The sequence below is a fragment of the Ptychodera flava genome, chromosome 8 (assembly GCF_041260155.1).
Source record: "Ptychodera flava strain L36383 chromosome 8, AS_Pfla_20210202, whole genome shotgun sequence".
Classification (NCBI taxonomy): Eukaryota; Metazoa; Hemichordata; class Enteropneusta; family Ptychoderidae; genus Ptychodera; species Ptychodera flava.
The window spans coordinates 6,736,696-6,753,394 of NC_091935.1; the positions used below are offsets into that span (position 1 = coordinate 6,736,696).

The 16,699-nt window shown below is 37.5% G+C and overlaps 1 protein-coding gene across 1 annotated transcript; it reads right to left on the reverse strand.

Annotated features, from left to right (window-relative positions):
* Window positions 1-7,233: 7,233 nt before the first annotated feature.
* Window positions 7,234-16,663, reverse strand: LOC139139491 (uncharacterized). Its single transcript, XM_070708403.1, has 7 exons — window positions 16,472-16,663; window positions 14,640-14,925; window positions 14,311-14,417; window positions 13,267-13,499; window positions 12,756-12,933; window positions 7,879-8,112; window positions 7,234-7,241 (listed from the first exon to the last, which is right to left on the reverse strand). Exons 1-7 carry the CDS (start codon window positions 16,551-16,553, stop codon window positions 7,234-7,236), a joined length of 1,128 nt encoding a protein of 375 aa, XP_070564504.1. The 5' UTR covers window positions 16,554-16,663.
* Between the last annotated feature and the right edge of the window lie 36 nt (window positions 16,664-16,699).

Sequence of the window (16,699 nt, forward strand, 5' to 3'; positions counted from 1 at the left end):
CCATTTAAAACAGTTAAAAGTGACTTAAAATGATCACTTGGTATACCGGTACATTTAATTTATAGATGCCAGGTCAGGTTGTGTATTTCACATGCACTCAGGTCAGTAGGGAAGTGCGTCATTACTATTTTGGACTGTTAATTCTTATTTCTGAATTATTTAACTTTTTTCCACATTGAACTATCTTTAGGCAGTTTATACTGTAGCTTAGAATTTTTTTGATTGATATATTTAATCATCTTTTGGGTTCTTTGGGTCCATATCCCACCTCATGCCCCTACATCATCAACTATTTACCAACAACTCCATGCTAACAAACAACCAATTACCTGACCTGGCCAAAGATTAGAGAAGGTACAGCGTCATTGACGGTATTTTTGTTTTTGGGGGCAATTGTTGCCATTTTTGGTCAGGAAATTTTATTCTCAAAAAACTACTCATCAGATAGCTTTGGTTGACATGGTCATAGGGATGATCCGATGTGATATATTCAAAGTATGATGACATCTTCAATTGTGTATTTTTGCAGCTATTTTAGCCACTTTTTTCTGGCCACTGCATTGAGCTATCAAAGATTTCCACCTTCTTCATCAACATGTGTCTAAAATAGTTATTCTCTACATATAAACACAGCGGAGCTATATCTGCCGCTAGGTCGCTTGTTTGCATTTTGGGGCAATATTTTGGTCAAAAAATAATTTTCTTTGAAGTAAATGTTTTGATTGGTTTGAAATTTGTTTTTAATGTATCTAGAGGCAACCTCGGTTGAGTGTGTTCAAATTTTGGTGAATATTTTCATATAGGCATTTTTGCGCAACTTTTCCCATATTTGGTCAAAAATCATTTTTTCTGAAATCCCTCTTCCAATGGCTATGAAACTTTGTATGCATGTTGCCAAGGGTAAACATAGTTAAGTATACACACTGTGGCCTGCCTCATCAAATCAAATGAGAGCCAAGTGTCATTGATGCTATATTTTCCATTATTGATCGAAAAATCTCTTTCTCTAAACACTACTCATCTCATACCACTGGCTGATTTGTTCTCAGGGATAATCTTACTGTGATGTTCAAATTATAATAATATTTTCAATTTTGTATTAGTGGTAATGCAGCGTTTTTGACATTTTTTGAAATTTGCTATCAAAGGTATCTATCTTCATAAACATATGTGTCACAAAAAGCTATTCTCTACATAGCACAACAGGACTGTATTGGCCTTTAGGTAATGTGCTTTTATTTTTGTGAAATTGATGCCCTTTATCTCATTTTTCCGGTTATTGAAAGTAGTTATTTTACTTTATAGAGAAAAACTGCTCTTGCGCTTTACTCTACTGTTAAAATTTATGTACAGGTAAATAAAGATTTTTTTTGGCTAAATAATGCTCAACGTCCATTTGTATGTGTGTATGAGATTGAGTTTATAAGACAGAGTTACTTGTAGGATTATTCTTCATTTCTACTGATTTATCACGCATTTGGTATTGTATTGAAAAAATACATATGACACCAAAATGTCCGTAAAGGTGTCCACGGAAATTCCACTTGATAACATGTTCCATCCGCTATGTTCAGCTTCTTTTAAGGAAAATTAAAAAGAATTGTTGACTTGAAAAATGTAACATGCCAGCTGTGAAGTATCAGGTATAAAAGGCCTATAGTACACTTCCTTGGATTTTTGTCAACTTTTAGTATTGAATAAAGAAAATCAGTTTGACTCCAAAAGTGTCCTTTTGACTTCAAAGTGGTCCCCGAAAACTTGGGATGATTTTACGGTCTCTCTGCTGTATTCCACATCTTTTAAGTTAAAGACAGAATGTGTTGACTTGAAAAATGTAACATGCGACCTGTGAGGTATCAGGTGTTAATAAAACTAAAGTACACTTCCTTTTTTGTCCAACTTTTAATATTGCATAAAGAAAATCAGGTTGGCTCCAAAAGTGTCCTTTTGACTTCAAAGTGGTCCCCGGGAATTTCGAATGATTGTACACTCTGTCTGCTTTATTCAACTTCTTTTGTGTAATTGAAGCAATGTTCTAACTTGAAAAATGGAACATGCGACCTGTGAGGTATCAGGTATTAGTAGGACTATAGCACACTTCCTTGGATATTTGTCAACTTTTAGTATTGAATAAAGAAAATCAGTTTGACTCCAGAAGTGTCATTTTGACTTCAAAGTAGTCCCCGGGAAAATCGAATGATTGTACACTCTGTCTGCTTTATTCAACTTCTTTTGCGTAATTGAAGCAATGTTCTAACTTGAAAAATGGAACATGCGACCTACGAAGTATCAGTTATTAGTAGGACTATAGTACACTTCCTTGGATTTTTGTCAACTTTTAGTATTGAATAAAGAAAATCAATTTGACTCCAAAAGTGTCCTTTTGACTTCAAAGTGGTCCTCGAAAACTTGGGATGATTTTACGGTCTCTCTGCTGTATTCAACATCGTTTAAGTTAAAGACAGAATGTGTTGACTTGAAAAATGTAACATGCGACCTGTGAAGTATCAGATATTAATAAAACTATAGTACACTTCTTTGATTTTGTCCAACTTTTGGTATTGAATAAAGAAAATCAATTTGACTCCAAAAGTGTCCTTTTGACTTCAAAGTGGTCCCCGAAGTCTCGGGATAATTTTACGCTCTCTCTGCTGTATTCATCATCGTTTATGTTATTAAAAGAATGTGTTGACTTGAAAAATGTAATATGCGACCTGTGAAGTATCAGGTATTAAGAGGACTGTAGTACACTTCCATCGATTTTTGTCAACTTTTAGTATTGAATAAAGAAAATCAGTTGACTCCAAAAGTGTCCTTTTGACTTCAAAGTGGTCCCCAAAGTCTCGGGATAATTTTACGCTCTCTCTGCTGTATTCATCATCGTTTATGTTATTGAAAGAATGTGATGACTTGAAAAATGTAACATGCGACCTGTGAAGTATCAGGTATTAATAGGACTTTAGTACACTTCCTTCGATTTTTGTCTACTTTTAGTATTGAATAAAGACAATCAGTTTGACTCCAAAAGTGTCCTTTTGACTTCAAAGTGGTCCCCGAAGATCTTAGGATGATTTTACGCTTTCTCTGCTGTATTCATCATCGTTTATGTTATTGAAAGAATGTAATGACTTGAAAATGTAACATGCGACCCGTGAATTATCAGTTATTAATAGGACTAAAGTGCACTTCCTTTTTTGTCCAACATTTAGTATTGAACAAAGAAAATCGATTTGACTCCAAAAGTGTCCTTTTGACTTCAAAGTGGTCCCCAAAGTCTCGGGATAATTTTACGCTCCCTCTGCTGTATTCATCATCGTTTATGTTATTGAAAGAATGTGATGACTTGAAAAATGTAACGCGACCTGTGAAGTATCAGGTATAAATAGGACTTTCGTACACTTCCTTTGAATTTTGTCAACTTTTAGTATTTGTTCTTCACAATGACTTGGACTCCAAAAGTGTCCTTTTGACTTCAAAGTGGTCCCCAAAGTCTCGGGATAATTTTACGCTCTCTCTGCTGTATTCATCATCGTTTATGTAATTAAAAGAATGTGATGACTTGAAAAATGTAACATGCGACCTGTGAAGTATCAGGTATTAAGAGGACTATAGTACACTTCCTTCGATTTAATGTCTACTTTTAGTATTGAATAAAGAAAATCAGTTTGACTCCAAAAGTGTCCTTTTGACTTCAAAGTGGTCCCCAAAATCTCGGAATACTTTTACGCTTTCTCTGCTGTATTAATCATTGTTTTTGTTATTAAAAGAATGTGTTGAATTAAAAATGTAACATGTGACCTGTGAAGAATCGGGTATTAATAGGACTATAGAACACCTCTTTTGATTTTCGTCTACTTTTAGTATTGAATAAAGAAAATCAGTTTGACTCCAAAAGTGTCCTTTTGACTTCAAAGTGGTCCCCAAAGACTTGGGATGATTTTACGCTTTCTCTGCTGTATTCATCATCGTTTATGTTATTGAAAGAATGTAATGACTTGAAAATGTAACAAGCGACCCGTGAATTATAGGACTAAAGTGCACTTCCTTTTTTGTCCAACATTTAGTATTGAATAAAGAAAATCAATTTGACTCCAAAAGTGTCCTTTTGACTTCAAAGTGGTCCCCAAAGTCTCGGGATAATTTTACGCTCTTTCTGCTGTATTCATCATCGTTTATGTTATTGAAAGAATGTGATGACTTAAAAAATGTAACATGCCACCTGTGAAGTATCAGGTATTAATAGGACTTTAGTACACTTCCTTTGAATTTTGTCAACTTTTAGTATTTGATCTTCACAATGACTTGGACTCCAAAAGTGTCCTTTTGACTTCAAAGTGGTCCCCGAATACTTGGGATGATTTTACACTTTCTCTACTGTATTCATCATCGTTTATGTTATTGAAAGAATGTGATGACTTGAAAAATGTAACATGCGACCTGTGAAGTATCAGGTATTAATAAGACAAGAGTACACTTCCTTTTTTTGTCCAACTTTTAGAATTGAATAAAGACAATCAGTATGACTTCAAAATTGTCCTCTTTACTTCAAAGGTATCTCCTTGAAAATTAGGATAATTTTACGCTCCGTCTGCTGTATTCAACTTTTTAGGTAATGTATTACTTCAATCGCGTGACTTTCTATGGTACATAATGGATATTTTTTTTTTAAAAATATAAAGAAAAATACCCACTCTTAAAAAAATTTGCCTCGAGTCCTATCCATATGTATTTCATATCTCTGCATTCGTAGCACAATGCTGAGGTGTATAGATCGCATTCGTGTCAAGGGATATCGCTTCAGAACCGCTGTTAATCTGTCCATGGACCTTTTACTTAGTTTACTACGACACCAGTCAGTTTTTTAATTTACTTAGCAAAATAATGAAACAGCTTAGTCTTTGAATAAATGAACATGTACCTACTTTATCTCTGACTACCTATGACTCATCTCCTACTTCCGTTCATTATGTCGAATGTGGCAACATCTAATTTCAGCCGTTTTTAAGAGCCGTCGACTGTTTCTGCTCCGTTCTGAACTTTTGACAGATCAAAAGAATTCAATACGTTTTACGCGAGAGGGGTAACGTTGTAGAGTTCGTGGACGTTGGCTCACGGGAAAATGGTTGAAAATACATGTTTATATTATCGAGGTAGCTAGCAGAAGTAGACAATGGGTCATGAACCGACCAGTGTTATAGTACCGGTCGAAGTAAACTACCAAAAATGTCTATGGGCTGGCTTGTGGCGATGAATTTTTGACCCGCAAGTGCGATTGATACGCCACAGCACTGCTGCAAATTGTATTTCATACCCGTTTATGTATTTAAGAGCAGCGATTAGAATGACTTCCAAATGTCGATATGATTTCAAATGAGTCAATTTATAGAATAAGTCATGATTGATATAGACACTAGCCCTCCCTATTGTTAATTCTATTTTGTTTATTTTTTCCCAACTTTAGGTATTAAATACTAAAATAGCAGCTGATATTTCATCAGAAACGTCCATGTGACAACAAATGCGTCCATTATGCGGTAGGTGTCGTCAGACTTGAGTTTGACCCCCTATCTTACCGGACATTTAGGATGGGGACCACTTTGAAGTCGGGGACCACTTTGAGGTCTTCACATACGTTGCTGTCATCGATCCAAACATACTCGCCATTTTCTTCCTAAGGGATTTGACGGAACAAATAGGAGAGGAATTTATTGAACAACGTTACGCCGAGACGACTTAATATGACGAATCGCGCAACAACAATCCTATGTATCTCTTTTGATATTGATATATGTATATATTGCGATTTATATCTCTCTTATGATATATATATATATATATATATATATATATATATATATATATATATATATATATATATATATATATATATATATATATATATAATGTTTGTTAAAATAATGGTTGCTTATGAGTATGTATGTATGTATGTATGTATGTATGTATGTATGTATGTATGTATGTATGTATGTATGTATGTATGTATGTATGTATGTATGTATGTATGTATGTATGTATGTATGTATGTATGTATGTATGTATGTATGTATGTATGTATGTATGTATGTATGTATGTATGTATACCTGGGCATGTAGAAATTAACAAAACACACCTTGCGTAATCCGATCCAAACATCCGCCTGGACGGTTGACAATTCGTTCGTCGGGAAAATGTGCGGCAATCTGATCAGTGACTCCGATGACAACGATGCTAAGTCCGCTGACAGGGCTTTGCAGCTATCCCTGGCTTCTTGCCATGTCTTCTGTGGCAGTATGCCTTGTAACAATTATCTTTGTACCAACTCCATCCCTTCTCACACCAACCTGGGAAAAATTTACAACACGAAACCTAGTAGCAGACATTTACGGCTGTAGTACATTTATATCACGTCGTTACATATACCAAATTTATATGTAGAAGAGCCTCATCCCTTCTTGAGTAGAGATCCTCTCCCAATACTTGTACATGTGATATTTGACGTCATCATTTCGGCGGCGCAAGCGCTCGATTTGAGCTCAAAGTCTGTTCTTGCGCATTCGTTTCATTCGAATCTCTCCTAATATCACTTGGTATTTATACCCATAACTATCTGTCCCTGTCCATCTACATGTGTCGAAAGTTTTAATATCTTTCTGAGCCACCATGGAAATCTCCATTTGCATGCTACTGCAAATTCATGTCTTAGAGCTGACGCCATCCGTATCTTCTTCTGAACTGTGTTAGTTCATTTTCCACCGAATTTCTCGGAAGTTGACAGTTTGATTCACTTTTCAAATGCCTCATCTCTAATTGGATTCATTTTCCACACAAATTCGCCAGTTTGACTCATTTTCGGAGAAGGTTTGCTAGTTGCAATAAAAAATAGTAGAACTGTGTCAACTCTCACCTTTTTCCCGGATGTGTTTTCCGAATTCACAAATAAAACCGTGTTCTTCATCACATCTTCCAATGACCCACTTAAAACCGTCCTGCCTGCGAGACAGGTGAAAAATATTTCATTCAACGTCATAAATTGAGGAACACAATAATGTTTACAGTTCATGTTTTTGTTTTTGTTTGTTTATTTGTTTTTTATCGTTGTCAATGTTGCTTAGCTTTCTTATATTCACGTTGCCTATAGACAAAAATGTTCGTTCGTGTATTTGTTTCCTCAAACTGAAACCTTTACTATAATTGGAGTTGGCGGGGAACCATGCACGACTCAAAGTTTCAGTCTAGTAGCCTGTACAACCGAAATTAGCGCAATCCGAGATACGTGAATATTCTCTGCTGACATACAGAAACAATACTCATTTCATAAAGAAATATTAATACCGTTCATCAAACATTAGATGGATGTGACCGACACGAGAAAGAAGATATTGAAGCAAACATTTACACTCCAAAATGAATTGTGATCTGTTCTCATATAAAACTTTAACGAGGAACCTGAATTTCCCAGCAATGACAGGTCTTATAAGGCCACTTAAGGTACGAAGGTGGCCGAAAGAGTGTATACGAAAGGCGCTGGAACACAATAAATCTCCGGTGCTTTAATATCTAGTTTTATCGTCTAGTATGAGAGGAATTGTTATCCATACGAATGGTACTGTTATTACAAACTCCGGTGACGACACAATTCAACTTTCACGTACAAATTTTACCGCTTTCTCCATCTTATTCATTTCGACTCTAATTTTACTCCAATGTTAATAATTTGCGAAGTACCAGTCTTCGTGTGACTACTACCGTTAGAATGATAAGTATTCATTCTTACCTTATAAGACCGCAGCTTATGTCTTCAGGGATGGCTTCATGGGATGTATCCCAGCGATCATATGTAATCGAGCGTCCATTCATTGTTTTCCAATTGAACTCACCCCCACCGACACTTATGGCATCAAACCAGAACTCCAAGGCTTGCCCTCTTCCCATAGCATTCAACTCCTCCTCGACTTTTCTGTGGTTTTCGTCGTTGTAGATATCAGCCAACCTGCCGCCTTTCTTGCTACAGGCCCTGATGGCACCGTGCCAACTCAGTCTCGGTTCGCTGTACGCCTTGTACCGTGACTGAGAAAGCCCTGTCGGTCCATGCATCTCCATATCTGTGTTGACTGGAAAATAACGAAAACGTGGAACGAGCCATCGCAAAGGAAGGCGTATAAAAAACCCAAAACATTCCTCCTGAGGACTACAGATGTCAATATTTAGCGCTTGTTCCTTACTTTACCAAACGATGTTATCCTTCTGTCTGGTAGTTATGGTAGCGCTGGTCAAAAATATCCATAAAAGGTATTGACTGCATCAAAACTTAAAAGTGTTTCGGCTTCCTGACCTTCAAACATTTTAAAATCCCTCGAGTATAAGCTTAAATTACTCGACTAAGTATCAAGAAATTTATGAGAACAAGTAAACCCCCCCCCTCTCTCTCTCTCTCTCTCTCTCTCTCTCTCTCTCTCTCTCTCTCATCTAAAAATTACTAGGTAAATGCTTCCTTAAAGTAGATGTCACAAGTCCTAAATGACAATATTTTTGTCGGAGCTATAAGCGTCCGGTTTGAAATCACTTTCGTCGATGAATACCAACCTTTCCCAGCCCTTGCCTCCCTGATAAGAATAACCTGTACAGCAAAGAAAACAAGAAGCCACAATTTTGTCTCCATGATGAAGGGTATGCAGTTTTACCAGGTCCCTACGTGTGATATACACCTGAAAGTCCGAATGATCCTTGTGTTTGCAATGGTCATAAAAAGTGTTCACAAACACTTGTCTGGGGAAGTTTTCGACAGTTTACCGCTAGTAACCATGACGACGGTTAACGATTGAATGAAAATCTCTACAGCCAACCCCCGGCTTTTATCCGGGCTTTTTTGAAATCCCAAATGGACAATGCGCTCGGATAGAGATTTAAAGTTCTCGCTTACAGCTACTTGTATGCTCACAGCTCGTCACTGAATGAAGGTGCCAGTTGTAATCTTATTAATACTCATGACTGCAAGGTACGCATGTACTCAAACTAACGGGTAGATCAATGCAATACATACTTCTATTGACGAGCTTCTGTCAAAAAAAGTGTAAATTATTGTATAAATGTTAGGCGTAGTTGGTGTGTTATGCCATATTCTTCCATCAAGTTTAGATGCCAACGCTTGTCTGAAAAAAGAACTTCTTCCATCCTGTATCTGAACTACTTTTGCATTTATGAGATCAAATTATCTGCTGGTATAATAAATTTGGCCCTTTGTGGATACGGGTCTGAAAATTTCCATTCATTTCCTCGCAGGGAAGTACAACAATGACTCAATATTTGTCCCTTCAGACCAGTAAGTATTGCATGAAGAACGAGCATCAAAACTTCTCCCTCTTTATATACAGCTCTCTTAATGTATTTTCGAGCAAATTATTTCGTCAGACTTATATCCCGTTTTTCTTAGTCATAAACGTTTTGAAATAAATTTTGTCCAAAACTCTCTTTCTTTTATCTTGATAAAGCGTGTTTTAAATCAGACTGTTGGATTAAAATACGGTTCTTTGTTATATACTTTGAAATATCAGTCAAACCTCTCGTATGCATCGATTCACGTCAGATTTACCACCAGTGGTGACTAAGTAGTTAGAGAAAAGCACTCTTTGTGGTTTAGGCCGCAGGTTCTTGAAGTATTAATTGTTCAATGCAGTGCGCCCTCAAGAAATGTAGCTTGTTGCGAAATTGAAATAGGCTCTATCAGATGAATCAACAAGCAACAATTCCTTAGCAGTAAACAGCATACTTTGATTCGGCAGTTGTAAATGCTATGCCACAATGATCAAGTAATTCCCAGAAGGTCTTGCTCTCCTGAGCATGCACACACTGGAATGTCGATTAGTAGCTGTACAAGTTCCTCGCTGAACAACAAGTTAAAGGTATACTGTCACCTGTTCCAATTTTCGCCACAGTTACCATGGAAAGAGAAAATCTAACCAATCACAGATTTTAAGCGGGTGGCCGCTTTTTAAAACAGCGCCCTCACATGGGTATTTTGAATACCAAGGAACGCCCCTTTGACCATATATGGGCATATTTAGATTACAGGTGACTGTATACCTTTAAAGGTAGTATGCGCCTCTATTAAAAGTTGAAGGCTTGCTCAAACTTTCGTGAAGGAAACTTTCAACAATCCTCTTCCAAAATCAGGAATAAAAAATCAGAGGTCAACGTGCAAATTTTGGTACCAGAGAAACAAATTACAGTATACGTTAAATTTACCGACAATTAAAATTAAAAATGGCGACCACTACTGTGTAAATTGTATTGGAAAAATTAAGAAGGCGAAACTTTTACGTACATCATCTTTAATGTGAGCACACACAAGTGGTAGATCAGAAGTATCGTAAAAATTTTAAAGTCCAAATATCTGTTCCCGAGGCGCATCCCACCTAAATTATCCTCTTTTCTGGAAAGGATCCCACAAAACACAGGGGTGCATTTAAACCATCAGTTTTGAAAATTATGATGAAAACTGCCCTCCTGGGGAAAAGTATAATATAACTCTCGCGAGATCTCATGGGAAAGTATCTGATATCATTTGCATGACAGCATTGCTGCAGTGTGTATTTAACTGCTTACCCCGCTTTTCTCAATTTTTATTTAGAACTGAGAGAGGCAGGGAAGCTTGATCGACAATTTTTGTCGTTCACTGAAAAAATATCTTAATAATAATTCTTTGTACAGCTGGAGAAATTGATAGACTTTTGGAACTATGCAATCGCTGCACTAGTTGAGAGTCCAACTACATCCGGGCTTTATAAAATACCGGAATGATATGAATGCTCTAGAAGCTGGATACATACTCTGTGAAAATGTTTTAAAAGAGGCGACAGGGTAAATAAATAATGAAATTAACATTATACGATGGAATCGGAGAAAAAGAGACAGAAAGACAGTAACAAACAGAGAGTAGACAGAGAAAGTTTGAGAGGGAGAGAAGGACAGGGTAGATGGGCAGAATGGAAGTGAGAAGGGGCCAGGCCCCGTGAGGGGAGGAGGGAGGGAGAGGAGAGGAGAGGAGAGGAGGGGATGGGAAAAGGAAAGGGAGAGAGACAATAAACAGACAGAGACGCCGTTGTCCTTTTTTTAATAACCAACAAAATACCACTGACAAAAGCGAACGAATACAACTTTTCTTTCCCCCTATTCCTGGGTACCGTCGCTTACTGAATTGGGTCATGTGATACGTTGTATTGCAAACATGGCAAAAGCTCTATTAAGCAGTATATATGTGATGACATCGTTCTTCATCGGTCACCAAAGTCGCCTCTCTTCGGTCACGATTCTTAAAGAGGCATGTCACGCTTCGATCCATCGACTGCATCTGGTCATTACAAAAACAAAGAGTAATCCCATTAGTGATGTCGGCGTGATATGGTAATTTCTCAGTGGTTGATTACAAACAAGCGATATCAATTTTCTTAATAAGCATAGATTTTATGTATTTGCGTTGCCATACATTTTTGCAGAATTTTAAAAAAGTTTTTCTTATATATTTTTTAAAATAATCCCCGACTCCTGTAATTGAAAGTCTAACTCACATAAAAGTAACAAATCAAGTCTGTTTTTTTTTTTCAAAAATGACAAGGTATTTGCGACGATATTTTTTCATGAAAGGGATTGACCATCAGATCCTCTGAGGAGATGGTCTAAAACCCACAAAGTAACGGGTTTCTTTCACTTTCTAAAATATAACTTTGTTTTCGGATTGACACGGCATGCATACTTTTATCCTGCATTTTAGGACGCCCTCCATCTGATGTGTTTTCAAAGACAGCTGGTAGCTGAAATCTTTAGTGCACAGTAGTGGGATTTGTACTACTTCAGGAGACAGAGATACATAAACCGGTTTGGACCGAATCCAACCAGCTTGAACTGGTTGGCTATCCCGGAGTAGGGCCTATCCCTCTTCTATAAACTATTTTGAATGTTACTTTAATTTCACATAATTATGGTATAAAGAACTATTCTTAGCAATCGTTACATATTTGTACTCATATATCTCATTTAGGATATTCAAATATTCAAAATCCTTATTATAAATGCAATATGACTCGCAATTTGTGTGTGTGGCTTGCAGACTCGATCCCCAATTTGCAAAATTTCTTAATTAGAAATCAGATATTCTAAAACTGACTTTATCAGATACGATCACCCTTGCTGCAGATATAGATAGGAAATTTAGTGTATATGGGTTTTGGCTAACTCCAACCCTGAATCTTTGGTCTTCTGCAGATAGTTCTATGAATTTGCGGGTTATTTAGTAGTTTGATGTTTACAACATTGCTTATTACCATATCTAATCTTCTTTCACAATCATTAGAGGATACCTGTGTGGAAGGCTTTCCTCAAGGTGATGAAACTTTCTACATATATAATAGAAAGGTATGATACTGAGTGGTGAAAGAGATCTGGCAGTTTCATGTGAGCTATTGAATTGCCAATTTATATATTTCATTGTATTCTAATTAAGCTACGGTAAATGGTGATCGCTCCAAACTCTATAACTCTTTGTAAAGATATTACTAATAACAACATGATTGAACTGAAAGGCGTGCTGCAGTTTCATCTCAAATATCATTGTTTTAAACAAGGAAGAATATACAATTCAGATCTGGTTCAACAACTGATATGAAGTAAAATATTCGAAAATGTTTTCTCATACGTCTGAAAAGCAAATGAATTGGGTTGTTTGGTTTTGACAATTAAAAGGAACAACCAAAGAGTTTACCCTTGACACAGACAAACGGCAGTGAGGAGAAACATCGGGCAAGTCTGTATCGAGGAATACGACTCGGACCATAACCGACTACACCTGATGGCCGGAAACATCCTCCCCTGGCACCAGGTGCTTGTGGCAGTAACTGTACACGCATCCCATCTCTATCAGCATCACCACAACCTTGGCTCTTAATGGGTAAAATGAAAGCATGTTAGAAATGTTCTTTTTGCGAAATAACATTGCTGTGTAGATGTGTGCTTTGTATTTTTCGTCGCAGTTAGTGTAGATCAGTAAGCTCCCCTCAAACTAAACCAACGCAGAACGTAAAAAATATTACACTTTGTAAAGATACTAACACTCTCTCTCTCTCTCTCTCTCTCTCTCTCTCTCTCTCTCTCTCTCTCTCTCTCTCATAAATGCAGGTATACACGTTAGTTTCTAATCTCATCAATGAGAATGTGTACTTTGTAAGTAGGTAGGTAGGTATATGCATGTATATTTATTTATATGTACCGCGTACCTTACGCCTTCCAACCCAGAATTCATACTTCAGCGAAGACTGGGTATCGAGTTCATTCCACATTGCCAGGTTCACGATTTCATCGATATCGTTCGCCTGTACTGAGCCTGGCTGAGGCAGACTTGCCGCGTACAGAGTGGAGCAAGTCCGCTGGGCTGTGAACCAGGTCCGGGACTGGGCTTTCAAAAGATAGCATGATCCCCTGAAGAAAATCCAGCCCTCATCGCAGAATGCTGAGGAACAATTACAATCAACGATTATGGACTCAGGCTCCAACGATGGGACAATAAATTAAAAGTTAAATTAACTGTAACTTTCGATTAATATGCAAGAATTTTCTTCTGTCTGTAAATTGAAATAAAAGTTTGCGATTCTCACTTCCAAAATCATGTCGAAATATTTCGTGTTCTTCTTGTCAATACAGCCTACATGTCATACTTGGTTCAAGTCGGTGATTATGTGAAATAAAGTGATTTCAGCAGGTCATAACGGCATTGATGATACATTTTGGTATGAAACACACTGAGTGAGATGACTGCAATGCGATCAGAACTCTACGAGATGAACGCGGCTTGACTGCATGATCAAGGCCAATAATGATAAATGCTGATTTAGGAAGTATTTTATTTGAAGAATGCCTACACATATACTCAAATCATCGGCCATAATATTTCGAACAACAGATGTAATAGGTGCTTCCACAAAGGGATGCAGGGGACGGACCACTAGATCCTAGGAGGGGAAGGTCAGAATGCCGACATGCAAATTTTATGGAGGTGGGGGAGGGTGCGCGCGTTCGAATTTTTTTCATGTTTTCGGAGATTTTGCATAGCATTCATTCCTTCATTTCGAGATATTCACACTGTTTTCGGCTGGCCGTCATGTGATTTGTTTCTTAAAGCTATCAGGGCTGTAATTTTTTTCTGACATGTTCTAAGCAATTCTTCCCATTCGGATCTGTATAAATATAACAAGAGATTGTACGTCATATAGTAAATTTTCACCACATTTGGCGAGATCACAGCTTACATAAAGACTACATACTCGATGCAATCAGCTCCTGCGGGTCATAGAAAACGAATTCACAGACATAGCCGCGTCTTCTAGAGCAATAGTCAGTGCTGAAGGTAGATTCGGATCCATCATTGTTTCTAAAAGACGAAAATAAAACAGAAATTTGTTGCTTTCGTAGAAAGCAAATAAAACTAAGCATGATATGGGAATAAGAACAAAGCAGACTGCATTTTACAGACAAAACAACAGTTCTGGGAAAAGGATGAAAAGTGTCAGCCATAAATTGATCTGTAGGCGGTTATGGTTTATTCGTTTGCCTTCTTAATTTTGCTGGTGGGGTTGACTTTTGGAGATATTACCTTATAATTCCACATCTTTCTTCATCATAAATCTTTCCCACCAGTGAATCCACGTCAAAGTATTGTTTTCCGGTGTCCACCCTCGACATTCTGGTCAACGGAAAGCCCGAGTCGTCGTACCAGAAATCAAGACCTGCACATGTGCCCGAGAAACGAAAAGTGGTCGTGACGTCATCGGCGGCCTCGGAATTCTCATCGGGAATGTGGGCAAGTTTCCCGCCTTTGAATGCGCACGACCGATCGGCAGCGTCTAGACTCTCCTTGGGTTCCTCAAAAACACGGTAAACTACACGAAGAATAAAAGGAAAAATCGTTCATTTCACTATACTTCGGATTTGTGACGACTGGACATCAAGCATGAGGTAGTGGTTAAAACATGACGACTCCACCTAATAAATCAGTATTCTCAACTCTCTCAGCTTACACGTCATAACATGTTAGAGTAATACCTTGCGAATACTCCGATCTTGGAAACGTTTCCCTTACAAAATCAAATTTGATAAGTAGGGGTCATAAAGAAATTGTTTTGTTAGGAAAACAAATTATCTCAAATTTACCAATACATTAAAATCAAAACACCATCTCATCATACACTTCTGTCTACTCGCTGTTACCTATGAGATATGCAATTATAAAAAAAGTACAATATTTTTACTTTTTTTAGTCATCCATCTGAATTTAATATTGATCGTAACATTTTAGGAACTTTCTGTGGTTGTACGACGGTCTTGAAGGCAAGAAACCTGAAAGGGGAATCGTGTCAGGGATAATAATCCGCATAGAATTGCCACTCTCCAGTGGAATTTTGCATTCTGAGTCGGTGAAATCACGAAATAAAACGATTTCTTTTTGAAACATGTGTTCATGAAATCATTAGATACAGTTATAAGACAGAATAAGGTTTTGCCTGGGGTATTGGGTGGGGTAGAAAATACGACACGGCTGACATTAGCTGAACAGGTTGCGCCGTGGCGAGACAGAAAGATATTGAAACAGAGACAGTCAGCCATATGATTTCAAGAAAGAGATGTTTTACATGCTATTCATACATACGAATTGAGTTAATAGCTATAGGGGACGTGAAAGATGTTCGCGACTACCTTCCCGCTACGATTTTAAGTTTTTCTCTCAAACATTCTTGTTTATCCACTCCCTGCTGGCCCTCTCCCCGTTACGGAAGCTCCTGAACTTTTCGGCCCTCCCTAGTCAGTAACCCCCTTAACAACGAAGTCATATTCCGTACCAACTGAACTTTCTGTTTTGTAATTTTCGTCGAGCAACCGCACCACTGCTAAGTTCTTCCGCGAACATCTTTCTCAACAGCCCCTGAAAGTTCTTTTTAACTGACATTTGAGCCTTCCCGTTGTCATCATGACATTTTTGATGTTCCTAGAACTCAAAAATTTCTCATGTTTAACCTTTTTCTCGACTGTGGGTAGAACAACAGCCTGAACGTCAAACACTATACGATAAACTCTGATAATCGAATGCATAAAGAAAAATACACTAGATTGACTCCGGAGTGATTGTGTGTGCAACATAGGAAAAAGAGTGCCGCTGTAACTTTTGATTTTCATCTTTCTTTTCTAGAAACAGAGTTCGTTTTTCTTACTCTTCGAAAAGCATGTATTAGCCATAATAATGCACTGCACTGTTCACAGTATATGCTATGTGCACACAATGCGTCTGTGTTTCCGTGGCTGATATCCCGTATGTCAACATACAATAGGGAGCAAAATATTATGCGGTTATTTTGGTAGAACAAAAATACATGATACTGCAAAATGTGATCAACTACAGCTATAGTCATGAAATTTATGAAAGTGACATACCTTTGTTGGTTTCCGTTACTGCGAGCGACCCAGAGAGCACCAACCCGATAAAAATGAACGAAAAAAACATATTCATGTTCATGAAACTAGCTGAAATAGCTCTTAAATGAACGGTACAGATTAAACTGTAAGAAAATTAAACTGTCCTATGGTGACTTTGTTTCGAGTAAAAGTGCTGATCTGCTATTCTGTTCGTCGTTATATGCATGTTCTCTTCGACCATATGGC

Bases quoted from the DNA above. Each gene is read 5' to 3' on its own strand.
- LOC139139491 (XM_070708403.1), bottom strand. From the start codon at position 16,553: ATGAACATGAATATGTTTTTTTCGTTCATTTTTATCGGGTTGGTGCTC. The intron at 13,500-14,310 runs GTATGTAGTCTT...ATTGTTCCTCAG, and splicing joins GCAGGAGCTGATTGCATCGA to CATTCTGCGATGAGGGCTGG. The intron at 8,113-12,755 runs GTAAACTCTTTG...GTTATTTTCCAG, and splicing joins GCCGTTTGTCTGTGTCAAGG to TCAACACAGATATGGAGATG.